General features: G+C 36.6%; 1 protein-coding gene across 4 annotated transcripts in view; it reads right to left on the bottom strand.

The window, feature by feature from the left end:
• LOC127648713 (unconventional myosin-IXb-like) overlaps nt 1-12,876 on the bottom strand; it is a 50,607-nt gene that overhangs the window by 13,055 nt on the left and 24,676 nt on the right. For 2 of the 4 annotated variants that reach the window (XM_052133438.1, XM_052133435.1), the window contains exons 20-30: nt 12,176-12,298; nt 11,939-12,088; nt 10,370-10,494; nt 9,468-9,923; nt 8,564-8,648; nt 8,006-8,170; nt 6,565-6,656; nt 4,373-4,464; nt 4,017-4,195; nt 3,505-3,612; nt 1,580-1,750 (exon numbers count right to left, since the gene is read on the bottom strand). In XM_052133438.1, the coding sequence (XP_051989398.1) occupies nt 1,580-1,750; nt 3,505-3,612; nt 4,017-4,195; nt 4,373-4,464; nt 6,565-6,656; nt 8,006-8,170; nt 8,564-8,648; nt 9,468-9,923; nt 10,370-10,494; nt 11,939-12,088; nt 12,176-12,298 (1,746 nt within the window). The remainder of the gene's footprint in view (nt 1-1,579; nt 1,751-3,504; nt 3,613-4,016; nt 4,196-4,372; nt 4,465-6,564; nt 6,657-8,005; nt 8,171-8,563; nt 8,649-9,467; nt 9,924-10,369; nt 10,495-11,938; nt 12,089-12,175; nt 12,299-12,876) is intronic. The other 2 variants (XM_052133436.1, XM_052133437.1) reach the window with 2 other exon arrangements.

The following is a 12,876-nucleotide window of genomic DNA, read 5'->3' as shown; positions in this document are numbered from 1 at the left end:
GGTTCCCACATCTTTAGATCAGTGAATTCCCATTACTTTTCCATGACCTTTCCAGTTTATTAGGGATTTTTTTTTTTCTAAAATAGTTTTAGCAATACATTTTGCATTCCCTCACAATGCGTTTTGAATTCCCTTGCAATATATTTTGCATTCCTCGCAATAGATTTACCCTGGTTTTACTTTAGTAAACATATTTTAACCTAGACATTCATAGTAAAACCACAGTAATAATACAAAAACAATGGTACCATAACATTTGTAGTAAAACTATAATTACCATAAGAATTACCATGGTTAATCCATAGTAAAACTATGGTTCCTGCAAAAAAAAATGTAAGTTACTTAACTTTCTTTTCATAGTTACCACAATATTACTTATAGTAAAACCATGATTTCCATCCAGAAAAATAATTAAAAAAACATGGTTTTACTATAGTAATATTGTAGTAACTATGAAAAGAAAGTTAAGTAACTTAAATTTTTTACTTACAACAAGTTATATTTTTTACTTTCTTTTCATAGTTACCACAATATTACTATAGTAAAACCATGATTTCCGTCCAGAAAAATAATAAAAAAAAACATGGTTAGCCTACAACAGTCATGGCTACAACAATATTACTATAGAAAACGTCTCAGTTTATAAGTAACTTCGGTTCCCTGCGAAGAAGGGAACAAGACATTGCATCCTGCTAACGCATATGGGGAGTGTCCTTCCACATGACCTTGTTGAAACCTCTCTACAATAATGCCAATATTCTAATGGCTAAGGCGCGAAGCTGTCCGCTATAAAAGCAGGCGCGCAAACACCATTCCTCAGAATTTTCTGATTGAGGGACAAAGAGCAATATTTCACTCAATGTTTCTCATTTGTTTTCATTGGACTTCAGAGAACTGATACCAAATCACCAAATGCATTGTTAAATTAATATATAATTGCCAGGTTACAAAACAAGACGAGTTTATTTCCTAATATCCATGTACAATGCAAAGCCATAAGCATATAAGACTTAATATAAGTCAATGTAGCTAGTCTTTCTAAAAATAAATTATAGTATTTATGAATACAATAGTAGCATAATACTATAAAATCTAAAATCTTTATTTAGTCCAACACGGTTTCAATACACATAGTATAATATATTTCAATATGTTAGCAATATGATACTAAAATCATTGTCAAAATACCTCTGTTAATGTTACTACTGTAAAATTGTATTACATTTTAGTAACAGTGATTTATTATGTGTAAAGCATGATAACGGCACCTTCTAAGGGACTGTTGTTGATTTCCTAGATCAATTTGGAAAGGATTTCCCATAATTTAAAAATTCCCTGATATCTCCAGTGTATTCCATGACAGTGGGAACCCTGTACACTTTGATCAGTAGCTTTCAAAATGCAATTATGATATAGAAAAATGTATAAACATGCAAGTGGTAGAAGATGTGTAGTATTTTGTGAAAGCTTTTTGTGGAATTCTGCAGGAGCAGATTCCATGCGGGCCTGGTGATAACTTTCAATTAATATTTGAAAACATTTAAAGTTCTGATGAAATCTTAATAGCTTTTTAAGTTACCTTACAAGGCTCTGCCTCTAAGCGTTTGAGCTCTGCCCTGATAAATCCATCCAGAACTGACTGGAAAAGGTTTACAACCAGTGGCACCTCAGACGCTTTCTTCAGCCCTGCGAGATTTAATACCTTTTTCTGGTAGCCTGTCATCAGGATCTTATAGCCGATATTGGGATTCTATTGGGCACAAATAGCAGATTGTGTCAATGTTTCAGGGTATCTGCAGGTTCGATGGAATGAAATTTAAGACCACTTTCACAATAACACCCCCCCCCACCCAACACATTAATTCATTAGCTGGTAAATACAAAACCACTGTGGCTACTTGAATTTAATACAACATTAAAACTCTAAATGATATGATTAAGAATGCATGTAGCCTAAAGTATGTAGGCTATATTGTGATCCTTAACTTTAGTCACTTGCTTTCTAGCAAGACATGACACGTTAGACCAATGTTTTGGCACGGTCAAACACGGAAGTGGTGGGCACACTGCTTATGTCAAACACGGAAGTGGTGGGCTGACATTTTATATCAAGAGGATTGGTCTATAGACCTTATTCACAGTAGCGCCATGTTTGATTCGTAATGGGAATGGAAACGAGGCTGTGAGGGATAGACTTACCATCTCTTCAATGGCATGCACTGTATAAATCTGTAAAAAGCTCCAATATCCCATCTGATTTTCCACAACTCATGTTGCCTGGAGTTTTTTGTCTACTGCATGTCCTTGAAAATATATTTTTTAAATGTTTTGTGTACAGAACAATCCAAAAACACTTTAAACTGCAGTACATCTCATCGAAGAGACTGTACGTCTATCCCGCACAGCCTTGTTGTCATTGTCATTAAAGATACCACTGCTGTGAATAAGGTCTGTGCTGTGAATAAGCATGTGCTGAATAACATTTGTATTTGTTTTCTTGGCAGATACCTTTAACAAATACTTTAACAGGTAGTTAAATGGCAGTTTGTTTAAATAATTTATCTGTCATCACTGGTCACCCTTAAGTCTGAATGAATTTTTCCCTGCCATGGAACAAAAAAGGAGCAAAACATTTAGTCTCAGTCACTATTCACTGTCACTGCATCTGGTTTTCATTCAATGTAAGTGAATAGTGACTGAAACTCCCTAATATCTACTTTTAATATCTACTGAAATAAGAAAGTCATACAGGTTTCCAACTGCATGAAGGTAAGTGATGACAATTAAAAATTTTCAGTGAAATCTCTCAAATAAAAACTCACCAGTTACCTTAAAAATGGTCATTTAAAGTTGACAAGATGTATTGAAAATGTTAACAGATTAAATTATGAAAGAGAAGGAGGGGGGGAGATGCTGTGCTGCTGCTTTCCCCCGATTGGTCTGAATAACTTGCAGCATCATGCAGGCTGCACTGTCTTGTCTGTCTCTGTGATGTTTTTACTGTGTGAGAAAAGGGATGTGTGGCGTGAGAGCGTAAGAATAGTGTAAATTGTGTTGGCAGCCCTAGATCTAGAGAGATGCAGATGAGAGGTGTAACTCTGCAGCTGAGTAGTTCTGTTAACTTTACAATTATTGTCAAAGGTAGTGTAAAATAAGGAAGCGCAACGATTTGAAAGGCATCAAACTTAACAATAAAATTAACCCCTTTCTAGATTATAAGCAGGAGCAACAGTGTTAGAGACTCAAAATAACACCATTTGGATTTCGGATTAATGGGTTTATGAAGGTTTATACATGCGTAGCATCGTAAGTTCAGTAAAAACGCGCTTCCCTACATGCGCTCACACTAAACTCAAGCCTCAGCTGCTAAATAACGGATGCACCTGTGTTTGCTAAAACAATATGATATGGTCCTGCAAAACGATTCCATCAAATTATTTATCGCCATCCACTATGGAACTATAGTGGGCTAAAGTTAAAAATAAGCAGGGTAGATACACTTACTGAGATGGAGTACATGCTTTTGATTGTGTCTCTGAACTGCGTGGTGGCTGTGAAGAAGATTTTTTCCGTTTCGGATAGTTCTTTTGTGCGGTTGCTTAAATCATTCATCTGCAATTCACATCACAATAACAGATTAAGTAATACTGCTTTCAACAAACAGAAACTATAGAAATCATCATAGTACAACTAGCGAGGATAATCAAACCTCGTTAGTGATAGTTTACCCAGAAATGAATATTCTGCCATCATTTACTCACCCTCATGTTATGACTTTATTTCAATCATGGAACACAAAATGAGATGTTTGGCAGAACCTCCATCATCATTGACTATTTTCCATACAATAAAAGTGAATGGTGACTGAGGCTGTCATTCAGTTTAAAATGTAATACAAATAATGGCAGAATAAGATTCTTTGATTTTTTTTTAATAAGATTTTTGTAAATTATCCATTCAAAATGAAAGTGCCTATCAAAAAACAATTAAGGAACATGAAAATGCACAATACAAACCTGATTGCCTAAGAACTCATCCAGGTGGCGGAGTTCATTAGTGTCAGTGATCTCTCGGTCCAGTGATGCATTCCATTGTTCCTGAATGCGAGTAGCTCGGCTGATTTTAATCGTGGGGTTGCGACGGGCTCCAGATAAAGTGTCTGAGCTTTTGGCACGTGAATAAGAAGATCCAATGGCTTTTGGCCCAAAGAGACCAGAGAGAGAGAAAGAAAGAAAAAGAGGCGAGTCAATGCAATTGAAAAATTAAAAAAGTCCAAATGTACAGTAGATAAAAGGATTTCTTTCCATTATAAATTGATATTTACATCTATAATGTATTGCATGCTTGGTTCTGTATAAAAAAAAAAAATCACCTAGCTCATATCCATCTCCCAAGGTTTTCGCCATGGTAATATTTCCATCCAGGGGCGTCGGACGCTTCTTAAAAAGATTTAGGAATCCCCGCCTTGAGCATAAAAAGGAAAAAATTTCATTAAATCACAATGGAAGCAACGGGTTTCATTCACTTGCCGTGCATACACTGTGTGGCAACATATCCAAGAAATCCTGATTAATCAATAAGTTTTATTATATGAAAGAATCTGGAACAATCTAAATGATTTTATATATTATTTTTAAAAACCGAATAATTAAGCGAACTTACAAAGTGTTAATGATTTCCGAATTACAAAAATAATTATTGCATTATAGCTCAATATGGTATAAGTTCTGGATCAAAATGCAGCCATATAGTATAGGCCTACATAAAAGTTATTTTTACTGAATGAGTCCCATTGTGTTCACACTTAAATATATGTTAGTGTAGCTGTAGTTTAACTGGTAGAGCATGGCTCTAAAAATGTAATGGGTTTGATTTACAGGGAACACGCATAATGACAAAAGGTATACCTTGATTGCACTGTAAGTCGATGTGGATAAAAGCATCTTTCAGATGCATTAATGTACAGTTGAAGTCAGAAGTTTACTTACACTTAAGTTGAAGTTGTTAAAACACATTTTTTAACCACTCCAAAGATTTCATATTAGCAAACTATAGTTTTGGCAAGTCGTTTAGGACATCTGCTTTGTGCATGACACAAGTCATTTTTACCAAACATTTTACAGACAGATTGTTTCACTTTTAATTTGACTATATCACAATTCCAGTGGGTCAGAAGTTTACATATACTAAGTGAACTGTGCCTTTAATCAGCTTGGAAAATTCCAGAAAATGATGTCAATCCTTTAGACAATTAGCTTCTTATAGGAGGTGTACTGAAGATGTATTTTAAGGCCTACCTTCAAACTCAGTGCCTCTTTGCTTGACAATGTGGGAAAAAGAAATCAAACAAGACCTCAGAAAAAAAATGTGGACCTCCACAAGTCTGGTTCATCCTTGGGAGCTATTTCCAAATGCCTGAAGGTACCACATTCATCTGTACAAACAATAGTACCCAAGTATTAACACAATGGGACCACACAGCCATCATACCACTCAGGAAGGAGACACATTCTGTCTCCTAGAGATTAACTTAGTTTGGTGCGAAAAGTGCAAATCAATTCCAGAACTATAGCAAAGGGCCTTGTGAAGATGCTGGAGGAAACCGGTAGACAAGTGTCTATATCCACATTAAAACAAGTCCTATATTGACACAACCTGAAAGGCTGCTCAGCAAAGAAGAAGCCACTGCTCCAAAACCGCCATAAAAAAATCCAGAATACAGTTTGCAAGTGCACATGGGGACAAAGATCTTCCTTTTTAGAGAAATGTCTTTTGGTACAATGAAAAAAAGTAACTTAGGCCATAATGACCATTGTTACATTTGGAGGAAAAAGGGTGAGGCTTGTAATCCAAAATACAAAATAGATGGCATCATAAGAAAGGAAAATTATGTGGATATACTGAAGCAACATCTCAAGACATCAGCCAGGAAATGGGTCATCCAAAAGGACAATGACCCCAAGCATACCTCCAAAGTTGTCTCAAAATGGCTTCAGGACAACAAAGTCAAGGTATTGGAGTGACCATCACAAAGCCGTGACCTCAATCTGATCTTTTGTGGGCAGAACTGGAAAAGCGTGTGGGCGAGTAAGGAAACCTACAAACCTGACTCAGTTACACCAGTTCTGGATGGAGGAATGGGTTAAATTCCAGCAACTTATTGTGAGAAGCTTGTGGAAGGCTACCCAAAACATTTGACCCAAGTTAAGGAATTTAAATCAATGCTACCAAATACTTATAAAATGTATGTAAACTTCTGCCCATTAGGAATGTGATGAAAGAAATATAATCTGAAATATATAATTTTCTTTTTTATTACTCTGACATTTCACATTCTTAAAATAAAGTAGTAATCCTAACTGACCTAAGACAGGGAGTGTTTTCTACAATTAAATGTCAGGAAATGTGAAAAACTGCGTTTAAATGTATTTGGCTGTGTATGCAAACTTCTGACTTCAACTGTAAATGTATTTTAACATTTCATTAATGTCCAATTAGTGGTGTCCAAGGTAAGAACTATAAAAGCCATTATATGTGGCATGCTGGTGAAGAACTGCTGATCACCTCTCTGGTGTAATGGATGGTGCAGGTATCTCCTCACATGTTCTCCTTCCTATGCAACTGAATGACCCATCAGCTTCCACAGGTGATTTGATCTGAATGACCCAAACATGTTAGAGAGTCACACCAACCACAAATAGAAAAAACATAATGAAGGTGAATATGATAATCAACTTGGAAAGCCAAATTCTGACCTGACTACTTCAATCAAAACTACACATAACAATGAGTCTACAGTATATACCAGTTTGTTACCCATAGTGTCACCATGCATTAAAATCAGTAAACAAGAAGCAAGACCACAATCAAGCAGATATGAAAAAGTTTAGCTGATTAGATGTGTTTTTATAACCAAACTGTTCATTGATAGTAAGATAGATGCCACCACCAGCATTAGATCTCCCACGCTGCATACATAAATCCCTGTTGACCTTTTTTGCTATGGGTTACTAAGAAATAATGTTTTAACAATATTTAATATTGCAGTCCAAAATTTATTGCACATGTCATGTTCAATTCTGTTAATGATAATTATTGTTAAAAACGTTGAGACAGCTCTTAGGAGCCACAGTATCCATTAATGTAAGAACATGTGATTTAAAACTGAAACCTCCCAAAAATAGATACTGGGGCTGTTAAAGCCTGGAACCAATTTTGAGTAGTGACCACGTATACACTGCAGCAAAATATGGTTGTCACTCCCCATTTTAGTGCTAGAATAGTAATTTAAGGAAATTACTTTTCCTTAATTTGCCAAATATTGTGTAGGTCCCACTCGTGCCACCAAATCAGCGCCAACCTGCATCTCAGAATAGCATTCTGATGATATTGTTATTATGATATTCTTCTCACCACAATTGTACAGAGCAGTTATTTGAGTTACCGTAGACTTTGTCAGTTTGAAACAGTCTGTTCATTCTCTGTTGCCAGACTGGTTTGAACTGATGTGGGTTGGAGCGGTTTTGGCGGCCTACACAATATTAGGCAGTTGGTTTTAATGCTGTGGCTGATTGGTGTGTACATACACACACGCACTCACACACACACACACACTCACACACGTATATACTGTATAAAGACATTAACTACTTTTATGATACTTTTGGGTCCTTTATAAAGCTTGAAAATAAGGCACTTTTTGCACTCTTTACATGTGTTCTGCGCTCATTAGCAACACCAGTGAATACCTCAACATTTGTGTGCAGCGTCAAACAACTTGTAAATATACAAAGTAAACAAAAAAGGTCAGTCACCCACATCCAATCAGAGACATCCAGAGAAACATTCAAGAACAGGATCAGCTTGGTTTCCAAAGAGAGGTCTTTGAAACGCTCCTCATTAAGCTAAAGCTGATTCTGATTAGGAAAATTAGCTGCCACGTGCAAAAGCAAGGCCCATTACAACTCTTTTGTTCCCTGTGCTTGTGACTGGGCCAGTCTATTACCAAAGGCTCCAATACCACGCTAATATGGGGCTGGCTTGGAGTGGAGGGACTTATTGGAGGTAAAGGAAAAGTCCAGCATTCATCGTTGAGGTCCAAGTGGTCCAACTTCAGCCCACTGCGAGGACGCGCTAGCCGGCGCTTGTTTCGCGTGTGGGTGCGATTAACCTATGATACGTGAACTGGTTTAGGTGATAAAGAGAATAACCTGTACCTGTTGATCTAGTTACCCATACACTAGAATATCTGTAAGGTATCTATGTTCTCTTCGTGTATACATTTGTTTTAGGGGACAACAAATATACAAAAATAATTAGTTCAACTTTGAGCTGTCATACTGTAACAAAGTTGTAGGAAAAAGTATCTGAATCCTTTGGAAAATGGAAAACTGAGTGAGGTTTAAGACTATGTTTGTCTATTGCTATTTAGCTGAAGATCAGATAAAATTTTATAGCTAATTTATGCAGAAAGCCAAGTAAATTCAAGGGATTCACAAACTTATTCCTGAAATTGTATTCGTCTAAACAGTCAGATCATAGCTGGGTTATTATTACACTGTACCTCATTTTTAGATGATAAGGAGCTGTCCGACTCTGAAGAGCTCAACCCATACAAATTATCCAGGGATTGAGAGATGCCACATTTACTAAGATTTAATTAAACAAGGAAAACATAAACATAAAAAGGCTATTCAAGTAACAAATGTTATTTTTCAACAATATCTTGGGCCTATATACATGTAGTCACTTTGTGCATCTAGATTGATCTGATTGTTATCCTATTGGGCATGCAAATTCCATTTACACTTGGCAGCATAAATGCATATCTGATTACTGTACATACAGAAATCTCATATACTATTCCCAAGCTACAAGCTAATTGTTACTTAGCAATTCTGCAATGATGTTAATGCTGTGCAGTGAAATCTTGCTGCACTTGCTGTGGCTCTTAAAAACTTGTAATAAACTATGACATGGTTTATAAAGATGAGGTTTATTATTTGATTATATGGGACTTTTATAATACGCTGTGTCTATTTTTACCCTCAGGACTTGCAAGGTGTGCTTGTCAGTGTTTTGTTATAGCTTTGAAGAAAGTCTCTTCTACAATGTGCCTCTGTTTCATATTTTGTTTGGGAACCCTATTCAAATGTCTGGTTAAACAGAAGGCAGCTATAATTGCTTTCACAAAAGCGCTACAAAAGGGAACAGCTGTTGTATGTTAACTTTGTTTTGTTTAGGACAAATAACGTTTATGTATGTAGCCTGTAAAACCTAGTGCATTTACACTTGGCCAAGTTGCATCTGATATGTGCAAAATTTCAGATTGCTATCCATCTCGGATGCATCTTGGATTCACACTTGGATGAATTCACACTTGGTGTTTTCATGATCAGATTTATAACCAAAACCGCATGAAGTGACCAAATGTAAAAAAATGTATTCAAGAAAAATACAACTCTTACCGTAAACCCATTGTCCTCTTGGTTTGAATATGCATTGGCTCAGGACTGATTTGGTCCAAAAGTGCCGATTCACTGCTTCTCTCTTTCCATTTCTCTGGCTTCTCCCTCATCCTAATTGTCTTATAGCCACGCTGTAGGTTTACAGCATTTTGAACATCAGAGCCACTCTGGCTCATGTTCACTTGAAGCGAGTCAGGCCGAGGGCGGGCTGCAGGAGATGGCTTGGTTTCATCCTCACCATTGACGTTGGGTTTGATAACAGGAGTAGGCTGTACTCTGACTTTAGACTTGGTATCTGTGTTAATCTGTGTGCTCAGTTCCTTGGCCTTCTGTCCTTCTGCTGGTCGAGATTCAGGCAATAGAGGCAGGGGCTTTATATGTTTTAACCATGGAATTGGCTTTGGCTCCATCTTTGCAGTCCTTTCCTCGTTCAAATGGCCCTTTTCTAACTGACTTCTGAAGGAATGATTAAAATAACTGAATTCACTTTATCTAGAATTGGAAGTTCTACACAATAATTCCAACTTTAAAAAGAATGCAAAATTATGTGTATTCAAATATATTGTGTATGCTGTTCATTCTACCATGTATATTTTAAAACAGGTAACATTACAATAAGATTCTATTAGTTAACATTATAATGAAAAATATATTTTTTTACAGCATTATTAATCTTGGTTAAAGTTAACATATATACATATTTTTCATTGTTATTTTTTATAGTTCATAATGCATTAAAAGTTGTATGTGTTAACATTAATGCAAAAACAATGATTTAGTATATGTAGAAATGCCAATTACCAAGATTAATAAATGCTGCAGTTCATGTTAACTACAGTGTTAATGAATAGCACTTTATTGTAAAGTGTTACCCAAACAAATGTGCAGTAACTTGGACGTACGTCTGCTCTTTTAGTTTATCTCTCTGCTTCTGGTAGACCTCTCTCTCCTTAGACCTTCGCCATGCCATCTGGATCACAGTAGCTGCCCTGTATCGGTTCAACACACAGAAACTACGCCACGATCGCTGAGGGATAAGAGGGTAAAAATCTGCTCAGGTACATTATCTTTTAATACAGGGTTTCCTAACTGTAGGCTCAAAACCAATCTAAAATATATTCAATTATAATCCAAATTAATGAATAGTTCACCCTAAAATGAAAAATACTGTCAATAACTCATATATTTCCAAACATGTATGAATTTCTTTCTCTGTGGAACACATACTGAGAGATGTTGAAGAATGTATCAAGCACTATTTTCAATATAATGAAAGTGAATGGGCAAGATTTTTCAGTGAATAACTACTGATATTTTGGTTTGTTCTTCACAAAAATCTATAGTGTGGCTTCCTAAGACTAGGAATAAAGCACACAAGTTGTATGGACTACTTTTATGAATAATTTTATGTTGCTGTTTTGTCATTTAAGCTTGACAGCCTGAATTCAGATTCACTTTCATTACAGTATAGCAGTAATCGGACACCTACACGTCATAAAATCTCTCAATAAATAGAGATTTTTTCACATGAAAGTCATAGTTTACACCAGGTTATTTAGTGTAAATAATGTTAAAGAGTAGTGGACAGGCGGACAATTAAGTGATGAACTGTTTCCTCACAAAAAGTAGTTAATTCAAAGTCATGAAGCATCTTCTCCATAAACATCCATTCAAAAAGAATGACTTCTTGTCTCCTTGCCAGTGTACGCCCATAGAATGTCTATGGGACCGCCGCGTTACGCTATTCTATGCTAATCTTGAAGGCTCAACTTTCAGAAGGGCTCTGGTCGTGCCAGACGGTCACTGTTGCCATAAACACTACAAATCCAAAAATCATAAATTACTTGTAAAGACGAAGCTGGAAAAAGTGATGGGAGTTACTGTCTGTCACTTTACTTCAGCCCAATAACAAAGTATAAAGCAATCGAACAGACGTCGATCTCAGTCAGACTCAACACAACAAATAGAGAACAATCAATCAATACTAAAGCTGCACTTTCCACTCCATGAATGTACAGAACAATATGGATAAAATGACAATGATAAAGCATAAATAATGTGTATGTGTTAGCTGGAATAATTTTAAAGGTAAGCTACACCCTATTAAAACAGGTATGAATATGTCATTTTTAATGACTGACAACGCTAATATTGGCAAAATTAAGATATCAAATGCATATTTACTAACACAAAACTACATGACTCGGTCGATACCCAAAACTAGGTACTTGGTACTTGTATCGGCCTTAAAAATTTGGTATCGTTGCACCTCTAATCAGTACATTCTTTAACATTTTACCCCTTGTGTAACTCAAAGGAGTTTGTAATGACATGAGGCTGAGTAAATGAGGTCAGAATTTGTACTATTCCTTTATGATACACTATAAGTTTGATTTATTGTCTTTCAGAAGAGGTTACATGAGGTCAAGTAAAGTCCCTCTCCAACCCCAGTGCAACCACACAAATAGTACCTGTATGGTTATAATTCCTTTCCTCTCAACCAAATAATGCTTCCTAGTCAAACATGCACGGAACCATCTCTGCAGGGTGATGATGCGCTGCATCACTTCCTTATGTAGGGTTTCCTGGAGTTTTTGCCTCTCTGCCTCTTTCAAGAACACCTAGAAAAACAATTGGAAAGATGTATACTAAATTACAAAATTCAGATTCTAAGTCTTTCTTTAGAGAAGAGTGTAAATTAGACAAACCTTGGTTCGGCCAATCTGAAAACTGGAGCTGGGAAATACCATTTTCCTCATTAAGTTAGCGATTTCCTCTTGAGGTGTTGATATTTCCTTAGGCAGCAGCACTCTGAACTGATCTGTAAACTCCTTCACGTACAAGCAACATTGTAAACCAAAACCATTAGACATGTCTTAAAAAAGCAACATACACTGAGCAGCCACAACATTAAAACCACTGACAGGTGAAGTGAATAACATTTATTATCTCATTAAAATGGCACCTGTCAAGGGGTGGGATATATTAGGCAGCAATTGAACAGTCAGTTCTTGAATTTCATGTGTTGGAAGCAGGGCAAGCGTAAGGATCTGAACGACTTTGACAAAGGCTAAATTGTGATGGCTAGATGTCAGAGTATCTCCAAAACGGCAGGTCTTGTGTGGTGTTCCTGGTATTCCAAAAGTGGTCTAAGGAAGGACAACCGGTGAACCGGCAACAGGGTCATGAGCACCCAAGGCTCATTGATGCACGTGGGGAGCAAAAGCTAGCCCGTCTGGTCCGATCCCACAGAGGAGCTACTGTAGCACAAATTGCTGAAAAACGTAATGCTGGCCATGATAGAAAGGTGTCAGAACACACAGGGCATTACAGCTTGCTGCGTATGGGGCGGCATAGCCATGGGGCAATGGAAGAAGGTGGCCTGGTCTGATGACTCACATTTTCTTTT

The sequence above is a fragment of the Xyrauchen texanus genome, chromosome 9 (assembly GCF_025860055.1).
Source record: "Xyrauchen texanus isolate HMW12.3.18 chromosome 9, RBS_HiC_50CHRs, whole genome shotgun sequence".
NCBI classification, from domain to species: domain Eukaryota; kingdom Metazoa; phylum Chordata; class Actinopteri; order Cypriniformes; family Catostomidae; genus Xyrauchen; species Xyrauchen texanus.
This window is presented reverse-complemented; position numbering and strand designations above follow the sequence as displayed.